This window comes from Gobio gobio (assembly GCF_949357685.1).
Source record: "Gobio gobio genome assembly, chromosome: 6".
Classification (NCBI taxonomy): Eukaryota; Metazoa; Chordata; class Actinopteri; order Cypriniformes; family Gobionidae; genus Gobio; species Gobio gobio.
In genome coordinates this window covers 41,310,463-41,337,094 of record NC_137102.1, presented here as the reverse complement: position 1 = coordinate 41,337,094, position 26,632 = coordinate 41,310,463, and the positions used below count along the sequence as shown (strand labels likewise).

General features: G+C 42.6%; 2 protein-coding genes across 3 annotated transcripts; both read left to right on the top strand.

The window, feature by feature from the left end:
* The first annotated feature begins 597 nt into the window (after nt 1-597).
* map1sb (microtubule-associated protein 1Sb) lies at nt 598-11,759 on the top strand. The gene is made up of 7 exons (XM_079818443.1): nt 598-774; nt 2,922-3,023; nt 4,169-4,251; nt 6,161-6,301; nt 6,493-9,604; nt 9,684-9,889; nt 10,179-11,759. Exons 1-7 carry the CDS (start codon nt 627-629, stop codon nt 10,335-10,337), a joined length of 3,951 nt encoding a protein of 1,316 aa, XP_079674569.1. The 5' UTR covers nt 598-626; the 3' UTR covers nt 10,338-11,759.
* A 600-nt stretch (nt 11,760-12,359) lies between these two features.
* ifi44c2 (interferon induced protein 44c2) lies at nt 12,360-26,409 on the top strand. 2 transcript variants are annotated; one of them, XM_079820260.1, is made up of 10 exons: nt 12,360-12,420; nt 22,368-22,506; nt 22,634-22,851; nt 22,938-22,989; nt 23,451-23,646; nt 23,751-23,903; nt 24,069-24,240; nt 24,437-24,537; nt 24,637-24,854; nt 26,277-26,409. In XM_079820260.1, exons 2-9 carry the CDS (start codon nt 22,403-22,405, stop codon nt 24,820-24,822), a joined length of 1,182 nt encoding a protein of 393 aa, XP_079676386.1. In that variant the 5' UTR covers nt 12,360-12,420; nt 22,368-22,402; the 3' UTR covers nt 24,823-24,854; nt 26,277-26,409. The 2 variants fall into 2 exon arrangements, with proteins under 2 accessions (XP_079676386.1, XP_079676385.1); XM_079820259.1 differs by having other exon boundaries at nt 12,366-12,420; nt 22,368-22,851.
* Nucleotides 26,410-26,632: the final 223 nt, after the last annotated feature.

The window sequence follows — 26,632 nt, the reverse complement described above, 5'->3', positions numbered from 1 at the left end:
TCAGATACAGGCTACTCATTGCCTGGTTTCACAGACGCGGCTTAGATTAAGCCATGATTAAACCTTAGCTTTTATAAACGTCCTTTTATAAAGAAAGAAAAAACATTATTCGTATGCATCTTGAGACAAATGAATGGCACTGACATATTTTAAGATAGTCAGTGCAAGTTGCTTTCAGTTAAAAAAAGCTCAAACAAGAATTGTGCAGAATTATTATGTGCAGTAGGCCTACGTAAAGGTGCCTTTTAGCCTACCTCAGACACTGTTCTGCTGTGTAAAATAACTTGGAAATTCATAATAAAGTCACGAGTTACTGAATGGTTGTGTTGTTTTGATTTCCTCATCTACAATTTTTCTAATGTAGAGAGAAATTGTGTGAATGTATTTTACTTAACTCATACAGCCTATTCCAATTTGATTCATAGGCTGTTAAATGCGTTCCTTAAAAAAATAAAATAAAATTAAGCTAAATGTTGAAGAGTGCAGAGAATAGATGCGTGCTACAAAGCGGTCTGAATCCTGACTTCGATTGGTCAGCTTCAGTTTCATTCAAATTATCCGCCCGTTCCTTCAATAATGCTCGACTCGAATGCTTGTGTATTACATCATAAGAATAACTTTCCAACATGGCGTCGGGTCTAACGGCAGTGATGGAATCAGAGGACCTGACAGCCCATCCTGGATTCAGCAATGACAAATACTCGATGTTGATTGTAATCGGTGCCCTCTATAGACCGCACATACTGGACTATATTGTGGTGGAGATCGAACGAGGTATTCCTTTATGATTTTTTGATTTATAGGAATAATAATAACAGTGTTTAATCCAAGCTCTTATAATATGTATGGGATATTATCATTATTTTTCATATCTGCATGTTGTAGAACTGGTTGCGAGCATTCCATTCTTTGATTTTGTAATACAGCCGTTCTTTGGTGAATTGAGATGGTTGAAACACAATCAACACAGTGCACTGCGCCAGGCACTTTCTCTCGCGTTCAGCTTACTTTTTTCTATTTCTTTTTCTTCTTCTTTTTTAACACATTTCAACAAGCTGTCGTACATAACGTATAACCTATTTGCGTTTAAAGCAATAATGCCATGTTTATTCTGGTACAAGATTCGCGCAGCTGTTCCCTGCACTGCAGCGTTATGGCATCAGATATAAACATCAAAAATAGCCACCTTCTGCATCACCCTTTCCAGTACACTCAAGTACATTATTTAGCTTGCAGGTGTATTAGTACGTGACAGTCTTTATATAGAAACGAATTAGTATTTTAAATAATGTGTTCTTTTTAACGTCAACAGTTTGGGCTCAAAGCTCTGCATGTTCACACCCACCCCAGCGGTCGTTTTTTTGCTTACATGTATATTTTAGTGGCCATCATCACCATGATGAGAAATCCAATTTAATCTAATCTAGCATTGTTGTGGAACACTGTAAGTGTTGTCTAGCTGGTCTAAGATAGCCAATGATCATCTTAGACCTGCTAGATACAAGCTACATGCTACAAAACAAAAATAGCTACCAGTTTGAGCTTTATAATTTTCATATTCAACATTTCAACAACAGAGACAGTGGTACCATTTTTAAGTGTTCATGAGGCTTTAACAGTATCTCAGATGTTGACAGCACAGATGTCTAGGGCGATCAAAAACTGGGAAGAGCCTGTCTCCATGGTGAGCGGGCAGAAAATGGAAATCTGTTTACAAAGAAAGACAAATAACAGCTTACAGTAAAATTAAAATATTTTTCTTTTCATATTTTCTTTCATTTTACCTCACACAGAAGTAATTTGTCAGGTTTTAATTGCAGTTTCATGAATAAATAGAAAGCTGAATTGATAGATGCTCGTTTTGCCAAGTTCACACCGAAACTGTCTATCATTTATTTTGGTAATTTCTATACTGAACAACTTTAATATCCAGCAAGATGAAAAATAATATCCAGCAAGATGTATCCATAACAACTTTAAAATACATAATTTCTTTTGGGTACTTTGATTCTGATTCTACTAAAAAAGAATGATTGCTTTGTTATAAATGTAGTTAATCTTTTTTGTGTGTGTGTGCACAAATTTTATATCCATTAATGTAAGTTTACCAACAACAAACCATTTTTCTGTCTTTTTAAAATAATTTAAAATGTGTCTTAATACTATTACATCTTCAGTACATAAGAAAGCAAGTAGAATGACCATTTTGTTAGGACTTTAATTTGTACACTGTAATTGATGTATAGATTAATGTTCTTTTTCTCTATCTTCGCTATTTTTTTCTTTTGTTATTTTTCAGTTTTCAGCCATCATTGTAAACTCTTATTTTCTGATGACATTGAACATATTGCTAATACATTTTGTATATTGCATACAACGTTATATATCATAAATATGTAATCTGTATTTTTTGCAATCATAATTTAAAAAAAAAAAGTTTTATTTACAATATTACAGCATGGCTTTAGTTTATTGTCAGTCCACCCTTTCCTATATATCAGAAAATGTACTGCTATTTATGCCGAAATTGTTTGTTTGTTTATTTATTTATTTCAGTTCTAGAAGTGATGAGTCAGCTTCTTTTTATTCTCATATTCGATGAGAACATGCTGTTCAGAGGCTTTTATATTTCATGAGTACTGGAGACCAAAGCCACAAAACAATGATGGCCAGTCAGCCAACTGTCCGATTTGTCTCTGAAAGCCACAATGTGTCTCACATGATGTTTCAATGCCATGCTGACTGCAGTGCGTTTGCTGTGGGGGGTTTAGCCTGCTTGCTCTCAAATCAACGTTCATTGTTTTTGTAATAGGCATAAACCCAGTACAGTAAGTGTCACTAAGGACATTAGCACATGTTTTAATACACTAAGTCTTGGTAATGCTTTGAATATGTAAAGGTATTTGCGTCTCCTTACATAGGTGTTCGTGCATGGGATGTGGACCTGGCAGTGTGTAACTTGGATGAGCAGCTGAGGCTCTTCACTTCTCAGCATTCTTCTTATGAATCCAAAGACGTAAGAGGTAATTTTTCAAAGTCATACAGGAGACACAAGTTTGTGAGGTATTCAAAAAGAACCAAATTTAGGTTGGCAGTGATAGACATTAAAAGCTACACTTTTAAAGAACTCTGTTGGGAATATTTTGTAGCCCATTTGCAGCACATGATATATGTGTGGGATGCAATCTTATGAATTAACAAAGAAGCAACTGTGTAGTTCAGCCCCACCACAGCTCCATTTAAAGTATGCCAATAATTCAGGTTCAAAACAGCTGAAAAAAACAGGCATATTCCTATATTAAAATAATTATAGGTCATGCCAAACATGAGAATAGTGAAAAAAGGAACATGCATGCCTTAGATTATTCAAAATATACTGAGAGTACCATGATTACAGGAACATTTCAATAACTGTTGAGTATGTAAAACTATTTTTCTGAAATAAAGTCTTAACAAGGATATGGAAATCTTTATCAGAAAATCTTTATTAGTAATCCTGTTCCTTTTGTATTTTAAATGTTATTTCATTACAGCCTGTCTTATGTTTTATTTGCTTTATTGGGAGAGAATCATTAATGCCTAATGAGGACTGTGTAAATGGTGTACTGAGCACAATCGCAACTTCTTTACAGCCCGCTTCTATTGTTCAGTAAATGTTGTATTAGGTTTGTGCGTTGGTCCTATTTAGCTTTTTTAGTACACACAGCAGAAAGACCGGAAGGAAGTGCTTTCTACCAATTGTTCAGACTTTGGCTGCTAGTGAAAAGAACAGCAGTGGAACATTTTCTTGGAGTAGTTTTGAAAGGAATTTTGCTGACGAACCAGATAGATGTTTGCAGCTCTCATACTCAGGAAAACTACTCTGGTTCTGTGTTAGATTATGGCAGCATCAAGACGCTTTGAAGTTTGACTCTTGATTTAAAATGATTACAGAATTGCCAAATAGTTCTTGCTCAGTAGAGGTACACAATTTTTTTACTTTAAAGTTTAGTGCAGTTTGCTTTGATTTACCTTATTGTACATAATTTTTTTTCAGATTAGTGTGTAATGCATTAATGTTTGCTGTTGAGAAATCCACATATGCATGCCGTCTTTGTGTGCTTGTGTACTAGTTCTGATTATTTCCCTATTGACTCATTTTGTCTGTCTCCCTACAATCCCATCATAGGTCAGAAGACATTTCATTTCAGTTCAGATGTACTGGACATTAAAGTTGTAGTAAATCCATCTGAAGGGTTTCTCTACTCTGAGGTGTGTGACTGTTAAAGGCATCTCTTCTCTTCCTTGATTCTATTTATTTGTATTACACAATAATCAATAAATGACAAGGTTCACATTAGATATGTTAAGGCTAAATTTAGTGCCTTGGCAATGTAAGACACCATTACCAATCTTGCAGTCAAATTTTGTAATTTTTTTTAACCCAAACATTTGTAACAAAAATGATATAGTATATAAAGTGTATGTGTATATATATATATTTATACACCGATCAGGTATAACATTATGACCAATGACAGGTGAAGTGAATAACACTGATAATCACTTCAACATGACACCTGTTAGTGGGTGGGATATATTAGGCAGCAAGTGAACATTTTGTCCTCAAAGTTGATGTGTTAGAAGCAGGAATGGGCAAACTTAAAGATTTGAGTGAGTTTGACACCGGCCAAATTGTGATGGCTATAACAATAAAACTGCAGCTCTTGTGGGGTGTTCCCGGTCTGCAGTGGTCAGTATATATCAAAAGTGGTCCAAGGAAGGAACAGTGGTGAACCGGCGACAGGGCCATGCGGCCAAGGCTCATTGATGCACTTGGGGAGTGAAGGCTGGCCTGTGTGGTCTGATCAAACAGACAAGATACTGTAGCTCAAATTGCTCAAGAAGTTAATGGTGGTTCTGATAGAAAGGTGTCAGAATACACAGTCAAGTCAAGTCACCTTCATTTATATAGTGTCTTTTACAACACCGATTGCTTCCAAGCAGCTTTGCAGTGATAATAGGAAATTAATTTTGCTTTAGTAAAAAAGCTCAAGTAAGTTTTTGATTGATTAATTAATTTCTATTGTAAAAACTGATTAGTTATTTAATTTGGCGCCACTTAAACAACCCCATCCTCAGCTAAAACAGAAAACCCCCAATGCATTCCGGACGCCTGCGTTGTGGTCCTGTCTAGGCGCAGGTCCACCATCTGATCTGGATTTGGCAGACTAATGTAAACCTCAGGATAAACAGAGAGACTAACATTAGCGTAGATACTAACATTAGCGTAGATACTAGGAAGCTAGGAAGACTGTTCCAAAGTTTAGGTGCTAAATAGGAAAAGGATCGACTGCCAGCAGTTGATTTTGATATTCTAGGTATTATCAACTGGCCAGAATTTTGAGACCGCAATCGACGTGGAGTATAATGTGTTAAGAGCTCGCTCAAGTACTGTGGAGCTAAACCATTTAGTGCTTTGTAAGTAATAAGCAAGATTTAAAAATGTATACAATGTTTAATAGGGAGCCAGTGCAGTGTTGACAGAACCGGGCTAATATGGTCATATTTCCGGTTTGAGGAGCACAACAATGAATTAGAAGTGTTGACTTGGCCTCCAGATTCCCCAGATCTCAATCCAATCGAGCATCTGTGGGATGTGCTGAACAAACAAGTCCCATCTTACAGGACTTAAAGGATCTGCTGCTAACATCTTGGTGCCTGTAACGTACTGCTCTGAGACAGAAGGTTGAGGATCCAAATGCAGCAATGATTGACAGAATTGACCAGGCTTATATAGGGTGAGCTAACAAGGTAAATGAGACATGTAATCAGGATCAGTGTCCGGGCAGTGAGTATTGTGGGTAATGTAGTCTGTGGTAATATGGCAATAGTCTGAGGTGGAGTGCCCTCTGGTGGACTACACGGGCACTATTACTGGTGATCGTGACAGTGCCAGATACCACAGCACATCTTCAAGGGTCTAGTTGAGTCCATGCCTCGATGGGTTAGGGCTGTTTTGGCAGCAAAAGGGGGACCAACACAATATTAGGTCATAATGTTATGCCTGATCGGTGTGCATATATATATATATATGAATATATAAATATTTAAATATACATTGAAATATTTTTGTCATTTATTTATATACAGGATATGTATTTTTTTTTTTTAAATTCAGGTCCACAGCTTGATAGCATCCATACCTCGGCACAAATTGCTGGTGCTCACGGGACAGTCTCTTGAGGACTCCGGGGATCTGGTCCTGCACACGGGGCAGTTCACTCCAAATGATTTCACCCAGATCTTTTCAGATGAAGAGGTTTGCCAGACTGTAAATATATATGCTAATATTAAATTAAAATGTACATTAGCAGTGGATTTGAAAAAAATTGCTATATTTGTATATAATATGATTCTTCTGAGCATTACAAATGATTCTGTGGTACATTAATGTAATAACTGTTTTCTCATACATTTGAATTAATGCTGTTTTTGGTTCCTTTCCAACAGATTCAAGCTCTCTTAAACTCTGTAAGCACACATGGCAAGGCAAACCTCACCTTAAGCTGTCCTAAAACTGGAAAATGGAAAAACTCAGTGCTAGGGAAGCACAGCATACATGACATTATCGACATTAAGGTGAATCCTCTAATGGTACTACCTAAAATGGGGGGCCTTCAAGAGTTCACGGACCACATTTTTGAGTCCTTAGAGCCACAGTCTGCATTTGATCTCTTAGAGCCGCCTGGCACAGTGGGATTTCTTAAGCTATGTCGTCCGTGCTGTTATGTCTTTCCAGGAGGAAGAGGCGACTGTGCCTTTTTTGCTGTCAATGGCTTCAATATTTTGGTAAATGGTGGAGCAGATCCACGCTCTTGCTTCTGGAAGCTCGTAAGGCACTTGGACCGCGTTGACTCAGTGCTGCTTACACATGTTGGAACAGATAACCTGCCGGGAGTTAACAGCCTGTTGGAGAGGAAGGTCGCAGAGCTTGAGGAAAATAAACCTGACTCACAGGAAAAGGAGCAATGGGCGAAGAATCTAATCTCTCCAGAGCTTGGTGTGGTTTTCCTAAATGCCCCAAACAGACTTAAAAAACTTCAGGGTGATCCTAATGTACTACGAAGCAGTGATCTAGCAGCACTAATTTTACAGCATTTGGAAAAACTCAAGATCTCACCAGAACCGCTTTTTCGCAATTCAAGTGGCTCCATAGAACCAGTTATTCTTTTCCAGAAAATGGGAGTGGGATGCCTTGAGCTTTACATCCTAAATCCAGTCAAACGTAGCAAAGAAGTAGAGTCTTTTATGAATAACTGGCCAGATAATAGTTCCAAATCCAAGAGTTTAGATGGCCACCTAACCTCTTTGGTCTCTATATGTGCTTTGCTTGTTTGGCATCCTGCTAACCCAACAGAGAAAATCATCAGAGTTCTCTTCCCTGGCTCTACACCACAGGGAAAGATAATGGATGGTCTGGAGAGACTGAAGCATCTAGAGTTTCTCAAGCGCCCTGTAGTGTGCTCCAAAGATTTTGAAACATCAAAATCAGATAAGAATCCCAAAGTTGCAGAGAGTCAGGACAGTCCCAAATCTGTTAAAAATGAATCCAGACCAAGCAATGGTGCTTCAAAAGACAGAGCTGTTCGTGGAGATGTAGAGCTAAAAGACAAAACCAAAGGCATGAATGCAAATGATCTGAAAAGTGAAGAAAAGTTGAAATCTGTAGAAAGCAATGTGAAACATAAACCTTCCAGACTAGTTACAAGGAAGGAGTCTTTGAAGGACAAAAGCAATGAAAAAATAAACATATCAGACTCAAAGAAACAGGAAAATGGACAGAGAGAAACGTCAGGCAGCAAAAATTCTTCAACGAGAAGACCAAAGTTAGATAGCAAACCCGAAGAAAGAAAAGCAACAAAGTCTCTTGGGAAAGATATCAAGAAAACCTCCACAGGATTACTGAACTCAAATAAGCCTGGAAACGTAAAAAACGAAGCAAAGTTACAAAAACCGGCCGAGGACAAAACCAAAAACTTTAAATCTAACAAGGAGCAGCAGAATCAGAAGTTGTCAACAGACTCAGAAGATGTAAATTGCTCCTTAATGTCTTCACCAGAAGATATGACGGCAGATTTTCTGGAAATGGATCCAGAATTACTTGTGAAGAGGCAAACTGTTGACTCTGGGAACCTGAAAAATGTCTCAACAGAGAATGTGCAGTCTATGTGTAGTAGCATGGTAAAACCTAGCAAGTCAGGAGCATCTGCGAGACCCTTTGTCAAAATAAAAAATGAGCTCTGTGTGAATCTAGACCTCACTCCAACTGAGTATACTTTGCTTGATGGGGCTTTGAAAAATGGACATGAGGAAGTTTGTATCAGTCCCGATGAAAAGACGTTGGAGCTAACATCTCCTAGATCAGGTCCAAATAGTGCTGGTCATACTCCTTATCACTTGTCACCTGAAGAGACCTGGGCCTCAAAAGATCATAGTAGTTTTGGCATTAAGATGTGTCTTGGTTCAGAGAGCCAGCAGATGGGATTGTCCAAGTTTTCAGAGTCCGGATGCCCTAAAAGTAACCAAGAAAGTATCTCAACTTCCTCCAAAGAGAAGCATTCTAGTTTCCTGTCTCTCAGCTCTTTCAAGGATATAATGCCTGATATATCTCCCACTTATACCACCACACACTCAATGCCTGCAGAAGTAAGTTCACCGCAGTCCACTGAGGTTGATGAGTCATTGTCGATGTCTTTTGAACAAATGCTGCCAACAGTGAGCGAGTCCACCAACGAAGACGAAACCTCTTACTCCAATGGACACCATGTCAATTCCGATTTCAAAGTAGGAATGTCTTTGTCTTTAAAGAAGCCTCACACCCAGAGGACACCTCATGATGGCCCGGAAGGGTGTTCATCTGGACCGCACGGTCTAGTATTTGATGCTACCCATGATGTTGACCTTTGCTTGGTCTCTCCATGTGAGTTCAAACATTTCAAACCGGTTGGCGATCAAGAGGATCCACTGTCACCAGGTTTTCGTAACACCAGCCCATTGAACCATTCTGATGATAGTGACCATTCCCAATATGTAGCTAAGCCCCTTCCACCTTCATGTTCAGGTAACAAGGCCACTCATCCAACTCAGGAGACCCCTCTCACTTCTGCTAGCGACTATTTTCCTATGGCGACAGACTCAGATGCACATCCTGGTCTAGAGGATTGCCCATCCATTACTGCAGACGGACTTCTGGATTCTGATGAAGAAGCTGGTGTCCACCTGCAATCCCAGAACCTAAATGATGGTGTGAATTCTTGCAGTGGGAATCATCCTTTGCCGAAGGATCCCCCACCCGCACCTCTGAAAGACTTGCCTCCTCTTCCACCTCAGCCTGGTGCTTGTATGCCCGATCCTGTTAACAACGTAAAGCCTGGTGCAACAAAAGGCAGAAAAGCAGGAAGAGTTACGCAGAGGTTAACATCTTCTAGTGTTTTAACACAAGGCACCAAAACCAGGGCTGGTAGTCAAGGTACTTCTGTTAGTGGCTCGAGAAGCAGCTCAGCAGGAGACATAATGGCGAGTCGTAGCACAGGCTCTGCTTCTAAACGATCTGCAACAGCAGGTTTGAACTGATTTCACATGGTTTATTATTGTATGAAGATATTTATCTAGTACTGACTGGTGTCATAATGCATCAACAGGTAGCAAGGTTGGCGCTTCAGTATACTTGGACCTGGCTTACCTTCCGTCGGGCCATGGAGCTTCCACTGTTGATGTTGAGTTTTTCTGCCGCTTGCGATCGTCCTGTTACATAATAAGTGGGGACGACACACTCAAGGAATGCTTGATGAGGTCCATTCTGGATGCATTATTGGAAGGGAAATCTTTATGGGCTGAGGATGCGCCGGTATGTATGAGTAGATACATGCAGTAGAAGTCAATTCAAAGGAACTCCACAGAACTTTAGCCTCTCTATCTCCATCTGGGGTTAAACATGAAATTGCAAGTTACTTGTAGAATTGTTTTTTGTCATGCCACTTTCTATTTAATGCCACTTCTACAAGGATAGGTATACCTATGGTTGCCTGTGATCACCATATCAGAGTGGACCCAAAACAATCTTCTGTTAAGTTACTACATTTTTGAGGGGATAATGTAACATACTTAGTCTGTTTCACCTTTGTGTAAACTTCTAGGTGACCCTGATTCCCACGTTTGAATCACCGATGATGCATGAGTGGTATCGGGAAACTCAAGAAAAACAACGACAACTGGGCGTTACAGTCCTAGGCAGCAACAGCACTGTGGCTATGCAGGAGGAAACGTTCCCTGCTTGTAAAGTAGAGTTCTGCTAGATGGACAGTGATGACACATGCTTATTTAAAAGGACACATGCACATTTTCACCGCCATTGATTCATTTGTACAGTTATGTTCTCGGCAGATGCTTTATCAAACAACATATCTTTTGTTCGAGAAGGATTCCTAAGCAGGTAGCTAAGGACTAACATACACAGTAAAATCACAAGCATTAAATCAACACCTATAGATGTATTTACTCTAGGAGTATAATTGCACTGGTTTATTATTAAGAAGAGTATTTAATAGATTACCACTTCACAAAAGTAGTCAGTTGTATTAAGGGGCGTAGCACAAGATTCCGGGCCCTATGCATAGGCAGTCCTGATGGGCCCCCATGTTCCATGTTAAAATATATTCCAGACTTTTCAAGGGCCCTCTCTCCCCTTGGGGCCCTGGTAATCAGTACTGGTTTTACCCCCAGTCTGGCGCCCCTCGTATTTAAATATTGCAAACTTTAACATAGCCTATAGAGTTCAGGTCTTTGTATGGAAGGGGTAAACACAACTTTTTGGAAAATGCATTATTGTGGTTCATGTGGGTGACATGAATAAACTGGAGCTAGAGAATTGCATTGATTATCCCAAAGTGCATGAAGACCATTATAAACACTTATTTAGACACACAAACAAACAAATTAAACAAATTAGCAGTGCCAGTGGGTGTTAGCTTAGGGAGGGTACAGATATTTTAATTTCAATCACAGATCAAATCACTCACTCATTACATAGATACCTATTTTATACTTTAGTATGTATTTGACAAACGTTTTTTGTTTTGCATTGCTCTAAGGATAGTGTTATACCATTTTTCTAGTCCCTTTGACAGTATGAGGACCAGTAGCTTCACACCGATTCACACAGATATGGTATGAATGCACTGCACTATAATCACTATGAAACCTGTAGAAATATGATGGCATGTGAGTGACAATTTCAGTTCATCCCGTTTGGACATGTAATAGGTGGTAGAAGTGCCAACTGTGTGTGACACCAAGTATAACTTGTAACTGCAGTGCAGAGCATCTGATGTCTACTGTATGCCTACTGTGCTTCTGTTACTGACTGCTGTAGTGCACACTGCTCCTTTATTTTTTAGATGCATCTCCTTAATTCAGCACTATAAAGAGAATGTCTGGTAAGTTTGTGGGGCACAAAAGAATTTTGAATTCATGCATTGCTGCACTATCATATAAAGCATAGTGTTTAATATACTTATATGTAATATGAATTATATGAATTAAAACATTTAAATGTCATTCGTTGTAAATACTGTGCTGATTCCTTGTCAGAATCAGGATGATAGGATAAAACAATCCCACAACAGACATGAGCAGTGGGGGGGAGAAACGATTTAATTTAATATTGTAAAGTATCTATAAAAATAGTTAAATATAATTAAATTGGAATATTTTCCCTGATATTTGTGTGTGCTATTTATTTTTATACTTAGTGTAATGTGCTAGCGGTAAATATCTATATGCTATTGTAAATATTGAGTCTCCTGTCTCCATTTAGGTTCAGATGCTTATTTCTTTAAAATGATTTTACAGAAACAATAAACATTACATTTCTCAAGAGCAATTTTTGAAGGGGACACAAATAATACAGCCAAAATCGTACTTGTAAGGATATGTGTAGGCTACCACAAAAAACATTTTGTAAATTATCTAATGTCCGTTTTTCTTTTCTCTGTCATTTTATCTGACCAAGAACACAAAGTGTTCAATAAGTACTTAAGTGATAGTTTGTGAAAAAGAAAATTAAAAGTGAATGAAAAACACATTAAGGGGTCCTGTCCCAGCATCACTCATAAAAGCATCACTCATGCTGAAGGAAATGTAATGTTTTATTACGATGTAAGATCTGTTGTTTGTAGCCTACCCTCCAAATTCTGTTTGATATCAAATGTCATTGTATGTTCTTGTGAAAGCTGAAAAAAGAGAGAAACAAACATGCGCCAGCACGATGAACATGTGACGTAAGACGTAGCCTACTGTAGGTTTCCTTTCCCTGAAAACGAAAGTAGACTCTTCCAGGCTAGCGAAGGAAAGCAGGCGATTCTGACGACTTGTTCCAACGTGAGCTGATTTCATTATGTTTTTTGCATGATCATTGCATTTTAAAATTTCCTTTTCATACTTAATATAATTTGAATTATTTGAATTCTGCGGATGAATTTGGGTGGGGGCAATACATGAACTTTTATGTAGTCTAGGGGAGATCCCCGGTATGGTTGTTGTAACACTTTTTGTTTGATCATCAGTAACTCAAGTGGTTGTTTGGTCTAGATATTCGTATTTTGATACTTAGCCACATGTGTCTGCTACAAATATAACTACCTCTATACTGGCGTGAGTTGTAACACCAGCTGGGGATAGATGTAACACTGAAATAACACCCACCCTATCCATTTTTTTTGCATAAACATAATTGAAGAACAAAGAAAAAACTGTTTTTGAACAACGTGAATTTAAACTTACAAAAAACATTTTTTTTTTATTGTAAATGCAGCTAGTGCAAAACAATTGCTGCGCCTGTTTGTGTTAGTGTGCGTGTAAGTGTGCTGTAGTGTCACATAGGGTTCAGTCCATAGTAGACTGTACAAAAATATGGAGCCTTTCTGAAGCCTAGGGCGCCGTTTCTCAATATTCTTTCTTGTCTGCCGACAACACCCCTGGCGCCTCAACATAAAAATGACAACCATTTTTGCCAACACTCACTTTATTGGAAGTGCATTTTTAACAGTAACGTCAACAATGTATCTCCTGACATTTTAAGTTGAAATTAAAAAAGTAGGGGTAGAGTGGGGGAAAACGCCCCCCTGGGGTAAAACGCCCCCACCTGTTTTTCCCAAAATAACCACTAGAGGGAGTCAAGATATATTTTCACTGTTGCTATGCACTTCGTTGACAACGGGGATAAACAAATCTCCTTGGAGAAGCTGACACCAGCGACGTATTTGAAGAGAAGAGGATTACATGCTAAGTGCTATAATTTTCAGATATTAGTAAACAAGTGTTTAAGAGAATATTGTTCTGCAGGATATCACAGTGATGTATGATAGATGAATAGTGAAGTCTGTAGTTTGAGAGGAAATGTTATTTATAAGGAATATAATTATATCTTAAAAATTAAACATTTTTTTAAAAAGTCATAGCTTGTGGGGTAAAACGCCCCCTACGCTGAGGGGTAAAACGCCCCCCAAAGGGCATAGTTTCTCTCTATCATAATTACTATAATAACATATTAGATTATGTGAATGGCTACTGAATTAAAGTTTATTTATGTATGTATTTATTTATTTGTTTATTTAGTATTTATTTGTTTATTTATGTATTTATTTATTACAACACATTTGTTTGCATGGCTTAGTTATATAAATATAAATGGTAAAATTGCTGCGAATGGCTAATGAATTAATGTTTATTTATGTATATATTTATTTATTTGTTTATTTATTATTACAACATATTTGTTTGCATGGCTTAGTTATATGTATAAATATAAATGTTAAAATGGCTGTGAATGGCTAATGAATTAATGTTTATTTATTTATTACAACATATTTGTTTGCATGGCTTATATATAAATATAAATGGTAAAAATTTGGATATTTTGGACATTCCTCAAATAAATATTAATATATATACATGTTGATACATTACTTGCCTTTTACTTTGAGAGATTAAAAACTATAGTCTGCTCATTTTGCTGTTGATCTATGAAGCAAACTGGTTGGGAAGAAAGGGGGCATTTTACCCCACCTTGGGGGGCATTTTACCCCACCGCTGGGGCAAAACGCCCCCTTTGTACAAAAATATTTTCAGTCAAAATACTAATTAATTATGAAGGCTTTGCAATTTTAATATTTGGTGAATAACTCCTGCCATAGTCACTCAAAACCGGGATGGCAATTCAAGTCACATTTATGTTTTGTTTCACTGTAATGTCACATTTTCCTTAAGGGGGGCGTTTTCCCCCACTCTACCCTACTTCCTGAAAAAAAAAAAAAAAAAAATTTTTTTTAATAAAGACAGTCTTTCTTGACTTCACTTAACATAAATACTCTCCCTGAGACGCAAGAAGAAAGCAAAAATATATATTTTTACTAAGGAAAATGACAAAAATAGTTACTCAGAGTGACTTGGATAACTTACTTTAATCTGATTACTGGTTTGGAATAACGCGTTAGATTAGATTACTCGTTACTGGAAAAAAGTAGTCAGATTAGAGTAACGTGTTACTGGCATCACTGGTGAGATCCAGTCGACCACCGGGCTCTCAGCGCTCATTAACCCCGCCGTGAGCAGCCTTTCCTCGGCTAGACTTTCTGACGTTTGCCGCTGACTCTGATGTCTCTGTAGTGGTTAAACATGAGATATAATTCGTCTTTTGTATATCTAACAGGTGATCTTTGGTCTCACGAATCTATCATTTGTTCCCTGGCTATTTTGTTTTGGCTGAGGGCAAATTGAAGTTTCATTTATTTCTTTGATAATTAAAACTGACATTTAACAAAAAGCAACTGGGTAGGGTGTTATATGTCATATTTAATTTTATTAAAGTGAAGATAATCATATATGCACTCTAATTGCGTGAAGCACATATTAATAGGCTATGTTTAATATTTTTTTTAAATGTAAACGAAAAGATGATTTTGTTTTGTTACAAATATATGCAGTGAAGATAATCAATGTACGCGTTGCCTGAACTACATTTGTGTGGCTATTAATATGTTTAAGATTTTTTAAGTGAAAACGGCAGAGTGTTGTTTTATAACATTTCATTTAAATTGTAGCCTCAAATATACGATAACCGGAGTAGCCAGAGCGAGCTGAGTGACGCTATTAAGAACGCTGCTGTTCCACAGAATTACCAGACTTCTTCTGGAGTTCGTTCTCCTAAATCGAACTTGGCAAGTCTGAACTAACGAGTCAAGGACCAAGTCTAAAGTTTGCATACTTGGTTTTGAGAAACGGCCCTAAAGTGCGCAATGCGTCACCGCACGTCACTCCCTGATTACTGAAATGGGCAAAGTGGAGCCAACAGGTGGAGTGGATGGAGCTAACAGACTGCAGACAAACGTCTAGTAGTGAAAGCAGCGGTAATCCACCTGTCACTCAAGTGACCACGCCCTTAATTATGCAGCACTTTAAGGCTTAATATAATTTAAACGAATTAGTTATTAAAAAAATTCACCCCCCTCACAGTTGTCATGAAGGGCAAAATTAGCTGTATATACCAAAACCACAATTTGTACCAATTTGTAAACGTTGTTCCCTTTCGTTCAGTCACTACGACGTACGTTAGTGACTAACGAATGGGGGGTTTCGCTTAGAAGCCAATCATCTTCGAGTATTCAACAGCGCCCAATGGCAGTGCCAATGCCATGGGCATGCGGAATTTGCATGCGTAACTCCGCCCCACCTCGTGGGTATATAAGGAAGTACGCTGGCAACATCGCATTATGTTTTTGCTTTGGAGCCAAGAGGATCTCTTCACTCCTACAAGCCTGAATTCTGAAGTCTTCTCTTCAGTCTTCGAGACCAGCGGTTCTCCAGGGTGTTGGTGTTACGGCGCGTTCCAGCGATCTCATGCTGCCTGCCTGCTGATCTGTGCAGTGATCTGCAACAGCTGTGTGTGTGTTTCCCTGGGCGCTTCGGCACTCTGCAGAGCTTTCCTCTCACAAAAAGAGCTTGCGCGTGGCACGTCTTTTTCAAGACGGTTCGCCCGTGCACTTCCGGGTGCGATCGATCTCCGTTGCTGTCTATGGGCACATTCACTGCTCGATGTGTTTGGGCTTCAGCACGTTCGGGCAGTGTTTGTGGATGCGTCATGTTCCCACTGCGGGAACGTGACCATCGCGATGTTGCGGTCGAGACTCAGTGATCTCCGTGAGGAGAGAGAGTCCCCTCTGCCACACCCCAATCTACCGTCTCCGAGTGAGGTGGTACTTTGGCTGGTGGCCAGGGTGACCTGAGTGCGGTGCCGTGGTATTAAGAACCCCGACGATCATTCCTCGGGCCACGCCCCCTCTCGCACATTGCTTAAACCCGCGAGTGTTGGACTGAAACAGCGGCCCGTCTCTGACGCCTCGTTCGTTTCGTCCACGCTCCAGATAGCAGTGAGATGTCGATCGCCGCATCCCAAGGTGGGCTGGAGTCCTTTGGGGATGACGATTAGGAGTTGTGCTCCGCCTCCGGGTGTGTCAGCGCTGCCTGATCCGACCTAAGGTTGACAGCCATGTTATCTCGGGCAGCCGCGAGTCTCGCGCTGGTGTGGAACTCCGCCCAGTCGCGAGTGCTCGTGGTTGCGCGATTGGTTTTTGGGGACGGCACCCGACAGCTGTTGGGCCCCGCCCCCAATGCCTTTCGCTCCCGAGGTGCATGAGGAGATCACGCGGTCCTGGAAGTCCCCGTGCTTCCCGCGATCGTTTGGTGGCCTCCTCCGCCTTCTCTGCCCTTGATGGGGCCGCGGCCTAGGGTACACTGGGGCCCCCTCACCCCTACTGTTGAACTCTCTGTTGCGCACTACGGTGTCCACAGAGGGCTTGACGTGGCGTGGTGTGGCTGTCCTAAGCACCCTCCCAAAGCCTGTGGGCTCGTCTACTTCGGTGGCGTGGTCCTGCAGAGCTACGGGCAGGCCGCCGCCCCGTTGCACATGCACAAGGGTGGAGCCGACCCAGGGCTCTTCATTGAGCTGCGTGCCGCGACTGATCCCGCCCCCGGGCGGTGAAGGTGGCCACACGCTCCCTGGGTCGGGAGATGTCCACAGCTGTGGTCCGGGAGAACACCTGGCCTTACCTGGTGATTTGGAGGACGTTGAGTGGGCCCGCCCCCTCAACTCACCCATATCCCAGGCTGGCCTCTTCGGCGGCACGGCTGGGAACTGCGCCCAACAGTTCTCGGCCGCCCCAGAGCAGACTGAGGCTGTAACACGTACTGCCCCGGCGGCCAGCTGCTGCACCAGCCGCCGGCTCAGTCGCCTCAGTCCGCTCGCCGCCGAGGGCGCCCTCCCTCTTCCCGCCCGGCCCCAGCAGCAGCCTTAACCTGGGCCGCGCCGTGGAGGTGGTTGAGGATGTCGCCCAGTCCGCTCCCCAGACTGGTTAAACGCCACGCTGGAGGTGGACAACTCAGAGATGGGTTCCAGTTCTTCCCAGGGGATGGTAGCAGGGCCTCTCCTTCCCCCGGTGGAGGGCCGGGGGAAAATCCTTCCGCTGCTGGCCCCCGGGCTAGCAGCGCTTGGGAAGAACTCATGTTCCTGTCTCTGAGGACCCAGAGACCGGTGATGACAGTGCGCGCCACCCACGGGTCCCGCCACTCGCATCCCTCTCTGTCGCCAGCCTCCTGGCAGAGCAGACCCCAGTGGAACGCGCGTCCTTCCCTGGTCTCCTCTGTCAGGACGCAGCCGTTAACCGCACCCCCACACCGGGACGCCCAACAGCCTCCCTTGTCCGGGTCGGTAACGCTGCATCGCTGCCCCACTCCGGGTACACCTGTAGTCCGATTGACCCCGCTGGTGCAGTTCCTGGGAGCCTGGCTTCAGATTCCAGGGCTGTCCCGCTGGGTCGCGAAAGACAGTCAGGTGCGGCTACGCGATTCAGTTCGCGCAGGTTCCTCCCTGCTTCCGGGGAGTCCGTTCCACTATGATCGGGGCTAATGCCCCCGTCATGCGAGCGGAGGTTGCCACCCTACTGGCGAAGGGTGCGATCGAACCTGTCCCTCCAGCCGAGGTGAATTCCGGGTTTTACAGCCCGTACTTCATTGTACCCAAAGAGACCGGTGGGCTTGACCGATCCTGGACCTGCGCGTCTTGAACCGTTACCTCCACCGGTTTCCGTTCAAGATGTTGACAGCGAAACGCCTTTTCGAATGCGTTCGTCCAGACGATTGGTTGCAGCGATCGACCTGAAGGACGCCTACTTCCATGTCTCCTTTCTACCTCGACACAGACCGTTCCTACGGTTTGCTTTCGAGGGGCGGGCATATCAGTACGCAGTTCTACCATTCGGGCTATCTCTGTCCCCTCGCGTCTTTACGAAGATTGCCGAGGCAGCCCTTGCGCCCCTTCGGCAGCACGGGGTTCGCATCCTGAATTACCTCGACGACTGGCTCATACTGGGTCACTCTCGAGAGCAGGTTTGCGGACACAGAGATTTGGTGCTCCATCACCTAGCCCGTCTGGGCCTTCGGGTCAACTGGGAGAAGAGCAAACTTTGCCCCGCGCAGAGGATCTCTTTTCTCGGTATGGATCGACTCGGTCGCCATGTGCGCGCAGCTTTCGAGCGAGCGCGCGCAGTCTCTGCTGACTTCCCTTCGACAAGTCGAGGGCAAGAGTGCGGTTCCACTGAAACTGTTTCAGAGGCTCCTGGGGCATATGGCATCTGCAGCCGCGGTAACGCCGCTCGGATTGCTTCATATGAGACCGCTTCAGCACGGGCTACGCGATCGAGTCCCGAGATGGGCATGGCGGTCTGGCACGCTCCGGGTACAAGTGACTCGGGCCTGCTTACAGACTCTCTCCCCGTGGTGGAACCTCAGTTTTCTACGGACCGGAGTGTCCTTAGAACGAGTTTCCAGGCATCTTGTTGTATCAACAGATGCATCATCCACGGGCTGGGGTGCCATGTGCAATGGACAAGCAGCCACGGGCTCCTGGATAGGACCCCAGCGCCTTCTGCATGTCAATTGCCTCGAGTTGCTGGCAGTACGGTTCGCCCTGCACCGCTTCCGAGCGTTGCTGAAGGGTCAACATGTACTAGTCAGGACAGACGACACGGCCGGGCGGTCTACGCTCCCGCCGTATGTCTCAACTCGCCCGCCATCTCGTTTTTTGGAGTCAGAAGCATCTGAGGTCCCTTCATGCTGTCCACATCCCGGGAGTCCTGAACCGTGCAGCCTACGAGCTCACGGCTTCAGCCACTTCCTGGAGAATGGAGACTCCATCCCCAGACGGTCCAGCTGATATGGGAACGGTTCGGCGACGCACAGGTAGTCCTGTTGCCTCCCAGGACTCTTCCCATTGCTCCCTGTATTATTCCCTGACCTATGGCCGGCACGGATGCACTGGCGCACAGCTGGTCGTCGGGGCTACGCAATTATGCGTTTCCCCCACTGAGCCTTCTCGCACAGGTACTGTGCAAGATCAGGGAGGACAAGGAGCAGGTCATGTTGGTCGCCCCGTTGGCACGGCCGGACCTGGTTCTCAGAACTGCTACTCCTTGCGACAGCCCCTCCCTGGCCTATTCCTCTGAGACTCCTCACTCAGAGACGGGGCACCTTTTGGCACCCGCGTCCAGCGTTCTGGAAGCTCCATGTGTGGCTTCTGGACGGGACGCGGCTGGTTTGAGTAGCCCTCCACCTGCGGTGGTCGCTACCATCACTTCCGCTAGGGCAGAGTCTACACGACACCTCTATGCGTTGAAGTGGGACCTCTTCGTCACATGGTGCTCTTCCCGCCAGGAAGACCCCTGGAAATGCCCGATCGGGTCTGTGCTTCGTTTCTCCAGGAGGGGGTGGGACGAAGGCTGTCTCCTTCCACCCTTAAGTGTACGTGGCCGCAATATCTGCCTACCACGATCTCCTGGGAGACAAAAAGGTAAGTAGCAGCACGACCTGATCATCAGGTTCCTGAGGGGGGCGAGGAGACTGAATCCTCCTCGCTCTCCTCTCGTTCCCTCTTGGGACCTCTCAGTAGTCTTAAGTGCTCTGCAGAGGCCTCCCTTTGAGCCTTTGCGGTCGGCTGAGATTAAGTTCTTGTCTATGAAGACGGCTCTGCTGACCGCATTGGCCTCGCTTAGAGGGTCGGGGACCTGCAAGCATTTTCGGTTGACGAAGCGTGCCTTGAGTTCGGGCCGGCTAACTCTCACGTGATCCATGAGACCCCGGCCCGGATATGTGCCCAAGGTTCCCACCACTCCGTTCCGAGATCAGGTGGTGAACCTGCAAGCGCTGCCTTTGGAGGAGGCAGACCCAGCCTTGGCATTGCTCTGTCCAGTACGCGCTCTCCGCGCCTACGTAGACATGACGCAGTGTTTCAGGACCTCAGACCAGCTCTTTGTCTGTTAAGGTGGAGAGCGGAAGGGAAGTGCTCTCTCAAAGCAGAGGTTGTCTCACTGGACAGTGGACACCATTGTTTTGGCTTACCAGCAGCAAGGCCGACCATGTCCCCTTGGTGTGAGGGCACACTCCACCCGGAGTGTGGCCTCCTCTTGGGCTCTAGCGCATGGCGCCTCGCTAACAGACATCTGCAGAGCTGCAGGCTGGGCGACACCCAACACATTCGCCAGATTCTACAATCTCCGAGTGGAGCCAGTGTCCGACTATGTACTCGCCCCTACGGGTGGCCGGTAATGGACCAGGCTCAGGTGTCTTCGCTTGCTCGCCATTCCACTCCCAGGACTGGATACGTGCGATATTTTCCTCAGGTGAGCTCCCCGAGAGCCCTGAGCTCCTCCAGCACTGCTTACGCCGACATCAGTTCAGTCTGCCCTTTCGAGCCCAGACCCTCATGTCCGGCCAGGTGCTCCGTGTGCATGGTTCCCCTCCGGCGACCCCCACACGAGTATTTCCACCGTAAGCCTCCTCAGCGAGCAGGTGTCTTTCCCTTGGCAAGTCCCTGCCGCCCCTAGGGTTAAAAATCCACCTTCGGCTGGTACCCTAGAGATCTTCCATATGCAGCCCTTAGCGGGTCATATGTGTATTCTCTAAGTCCTCCCCACGGGTAGGCATCTTGGCATTCCCTCACTGGGATATGCTTCCCAGTGTACCTTGGTAATCCTGTGATAAGTGGGAGTCCTTCGTCCGTACTAGTCTTACGACAGGGTACTCACACTTACGCAGGGCACTGGATGACAGCTGAGTGGCGTTGTTGTATAGGATCCCCCATTCGTTAGTCACTAACGTACGTGACCTGAGGAGGGAACGGAGACGTACGTTTCCTTGCCACGTCAGCTGTGCTGCCTGGAACGCGGAGTTCAGTCTTGGCTCCTGCAGCAGTAACATAATGCGATGTTGCCAGCGTACTTCCTTATATACCCACGAGGTGGGGCGGAGTTACGCATGCAAATTCCGCATGCCCATGGCATTGGCACTGCCATTGGGCGCTGTTGAATACTCGAAGATGATTGGCTTCTAAGCGAAACCCCCCATTCGTTAGTCACTAACGTACGTCTCCGTTCCCTCCTCAGGGAACGAGGGTTACATACGTAACCGAGACGTTTTCTGCTGTACAGTTGGGCATTTTAACAAGGGTCTCAATTACTCCTTTTCCACCGAGGCAGTGCTGGTGCTGGTTCGGAGCCACAGCCTAGTTTCAAAACGATTCTTTGTCTTTCCACACCCAAAGCACCAGCTCTGAACCAGGGAAAGTGGTTCTTAAAGGGATAGTTCACCCAAAAACGAAAATTTTATGTTTTTCAGCTTACCCCCAAGGCATCCAAGATGTAGGTGACTTTGTTTCTTCAGTAGAACACAAATGACGATTTTTAACTCCAACTGTTTGCCGTCTGTCAGTCGTATAATGCATGTGAATGGGGTCTAATTCTATTAGAGTAAAAAAAACATGCACAGACAACTTCAAATTAAACCCAGCGGCTCTTGGCGACACATTGATGTCTTAAGACACGAAACGATCGGTTTCTGCGAGAAACCGAACGGTATTTATGCTATTATTTCACCTCATATCAGACGAATCTCATCAGCTCTCCAGACCGCCATAACTTCCTGTGAGTAAGGTCAAAAAACCGGCGTGGTCATAGATATATACATAGATGCCTCATTAGTGCCTGCGCGGATCGGTCGAATGAGGATTCTACGTATATATTTCTATGATTGCGCTGGTATTTTGACCTTACTCACAGGAAGTTACAGTTTCTGAACTGTCAAACTTACAGTGTTTAATCTAACCCCGAGTTACAACACACCCTGGTCTCCCCTAGTAGAATTTACATGTTTTAGAATATATTAAAAAAATCTTTCTACTTCATTAACAGCATGCTTTAAAATGTTGGTTGAATGTTTTTCAGATCATTATGAGCACCATCACATCCAGCTTGACCAAATGGCAGAAGAAGAAGCTCTGCTCCTTGTTCAACCATGCCAGCTTCAGCCTGCTGTTCAAAGCCAGTGTGCATGGCTACAATGTCAATATATTTCACCAAAAATGTAATATTCAGGGACCAACTGTTATTGTAGCTTACAATAAGTCAGGATATGTTTTTGGAGGTTTTACTAGCAAAAATTATGGTCAAACAAGCCAAAATATTGTGGATGACAAAGCTTTTCTCTTCAGCTTTAATGACAAAGAGGTTAAAGAAGATCCTCTCCGTGTGCTCAGTGGAAATCCCCAGTTTGCTTTCACTGACAGTGGTCCAAACTTTGGTTCTTTAGTGTTTCTTTACAATAACACAGCCACTGTCAACAGTAATCCAGGAACATACCAATTCGATCCACAGCTGATGCATGGGAATGACTTACAGCTGACAGAATGCGAGGTGTACAGAGTGGAAGGTTTGTATTATTTTGTGCTACTTTTTAGATAATTTATGAGTGAGTAGTGTACTTTCAATAATGGTTTGATTTTGGATTCTCACCAGACTGTGGAGGACTCTTGGAGAAACCATGGAGAAATGTCCAGTGGAACTCTGAGTGAGTGAAGCAAACCAAATTCAGTGTCTTCTTAAAAACAATGAATGTTCAATAATTCAGTGAATTTGGTCTGGTTTCTTTGTTTTTAATATCAACGTCTTTTACGAAGTGTTTCTGACTGTGTCCCTTAAAGGTGCAGTGTGTGGTATTTATGAGGATCTATGAGAGAAATGCAATATAATATACATAACTATGTTTTCAGTGGTGTATAAAGACCTTACATAATGTACCGTTATGTTTTTATTACCTTAGAATGAGCCATTTCTATATACATACACTGCAAGTCCCCTTACAGTGAAATCGCCATGTTTCTACAGTAGCCCTAAACTGCTGTACAGAGCACTAGTCACTCTCTGCTCTCTCCAACGACAACATTTTTGTCCTGTGACCTCACCACTAGAGACCGCTAAATTTACACACTGCACCTTTAAGGAGTTTCACAATGAAATGAATGTTTTTAGGAGAAGGAAAGCACTCTTGAGCACCATCTCGGGCTGGAAGCCTTCTGTTAGCTCAGTTAAACAGGCTAAGGTTCTACTGTTGGGTCCTGTTGGTGCTGGGAAATCAAGCTTCTTCAACTCCATCAACTCTGTATTCAAGGGTTATGTGAGCGGCCAGGCCAACACTGGCACTGCTGGAACCAGTTTGACTACTCAGGTAGAAATGTACCTTGATTATTACACCTCTGATATTTATTTGTGATTAGTTATTATCTCTATGTACTGTATTTAAATTAATTGCTACATTTTTGTGCCATGTAGTTTCGTACCTACTACATAAAGCCAGGCAGCGGTGTCAGCCATGTTCCCTTCACTCTGTGTGACTCGATGGGTCTGGAGGAGGGTTTGAACACCGGTCTGGATGTAGATGATTTTTCCAGTATTTTGAAAGGGCACATTCAAGACAGGTATCAGGTAAGAACTTTAGGTAAAAGGTGAACATAGTTAGGTGTGGCAGATGTTTTATTAGCTAATTACAGGAATAAAAAAGATGGACATTACATTAATGCTTTAATTTTTTATTCAGTGGTCTCATGTCTTAATGATTTAAAGCTATTGTACATGTTTTTTCCCCCTTAGTTTAACCCATCGATGCCTATACAGCCAGACTCCACTCATTTCCGTAAATCTCCTGGCTTGAAGGACAAGATTCACTGTGTGGTGTATGTGATTGACACCTGCAAAGTCAAGCTCCTCTCTGACAAAATGATTGACAAGTTTGCGGTTTTTCGAAGGAAAACCAACCAGCTAGGTGAGTGAATAACAATAATGAATCAGATTTAAATGAATTTTAAAGTGAGTCTTTTATCATTTAAATAATAGAAATTATATTTAAAGTCCCGCTCCAGCAAGTTCCTTTCTCAAGAGCACTTATTGTGGGTTTGAATGTACAATTAGCATACATTTTTGGGATTTGATAGCATTTAAGGTGGTGTTCTGTTCTTCAGGTATTCCTCAGCTGGTTCTGCTCACTAAGGTGGATGAGGCCTGTCCCTTAGTGGCGGAAGACCTGAAAAATGTCTACCACAGCCACTATATCAACAAAATGGTACAAATGAATGTTTATGACTTTATAGTCAGTAGTCTGTACTGTTCTGTTTCACATCCTGTTCTTGAGTATTTCTGAAGAACTGTGTTTTTGTGACAGGTGCAGGAGGTGAGCGCTCAGCTTGGAGTTTCTCTGTCTGCTGTGATCCCAGTGAAAAACTACTGCCAAGAACTGGAAATAGACCCTCAAATTGACATACTGCTTCTGAACGCTGTTGTTCAGATACTCAGAACCGCTGAGGGTTATTTTGATGATTTTTTCAATCCGGAGGAGAAGTCTGAGTAGAGCTCAGTCTCTTTTCCCTGTCTGACCTAAAGGTTCTGGATAGGGTTGGGAATCGTGATAAATTTTCCGGTTCCGGTTCCGGTTCCGGTTCCGCCTAACGATTCCGGTTCCGATTCCGGTTCCATTAAAATTATTAAACATATAGTGGTAAAGGAAAAAGGCACAATACGCAACTCAAACAATCCATTTTGTGTTTATTACTTGCTCTAAAATGTATTTACAGGTTGGCAATGTCAAAAAAGTCCTATACTGTACATATATTACAGTATTAATTAAGCCATTCTTGCAACACATTTTTTTTCAAATGAACACCTCTGAAATTGTCTTATTACATTTTATCTCTCTGTCTCTGAATAAAACCAAGTTATAAATTATATTTATTAGTTATATTTATTAATTAGTTATATATTAATTTAATAGTAATTCAGTTATTCAGTGAACTTGTAAATAATAAATTGCAATTCAGCATTACAAAGCTAATTGTGCCTAAACGCGTACCTAAACCATGGTGACTCAACGGTTGACAAATATTTATATATACATATATATATATATATATATATATATATATATATATATATATATATATATATATATATATATATATATATATATATATACATATATATATATATATATATATATATATATATATATATATATATATATATATATATATATATATATATATATATATACATATATATATATATATATATACATATACATATACATATATATATATATATATATATATATATATATATATATATATATATATATATATATATATATATATATATATATATATATATGTATATATATATATATATATATATATATATATATATATATATATAGGCCTTTCACTATAAATCTGGTATAAGCCCTGTGGCACTCTGTGCTGTAGCAAATGTTTTGTTAAATTGCTAGTGCAGCCTCCTTTGCATGTTATTAACTTTTCACGTGTTACATTTTGCTTCATTATCATTCATTCTTTGGAAATGAATCCATACTTGTGACTTTCTCTTCGCTATGCTGGTGGTCAACGAGAAAATATCTGACGCAAAACCGTAAATGTGTAGCGCGAGGGCTTTCAGTGCTGAACTGCGTTGCACTCCTGGAAGCGGCAGGCAACGTAATTAATATTCATGATGAGGTGAGCCAGGGTTGCCAGGTTTTCACAACAAACCCGCACAATTGCACAATCGTTTCAACCCGCGGACATGAAACACAGCCCGCGGCAACAGTGGAAAACGGGAAAGCGTGAAAATCACGGAGTTGGCAACTCTGGCTGTCACTCGCTATGAAAGGATACGCTTCCAGCGCTTCGCACACACATTGCACCAGAACCGTTTTCGGAACCGAAACTTAGGAATTTCGCGCGGTTCTGGTATTTTTCAAAAATCAGTTTCGGTTCTGCATAAGAACCGGTTCTCGGTTCCCAACCCTAGTTCTGGATGTATATTTGTATTAGCAAAAGTATCTTTCTGTTTACACGCAAAATCACATGCATATTTGTTTAACAGTCTGTGCTTTGGGTTTGTTTCCCTCTTTGTATGCATGACATAATTACTCCTTTAATCTTAACATTTGCATTTTTTGTTTTACACAAAATACATAGATTGAGAAGGGGGACTGCATGTGTACAGTGGGCCCAGAGGCCTGGAGGGCCTATAAGGGTCTTCCTTAAGGGCCCCGGTCCTCGAACAAGGTTTCTACTGAACCTCCCACCACCCACAACCGACCCCTCACTCTCACCCCGGAATTTGCAATAATCCAATGACCAGTACAGGGAGCCCAGTTTATC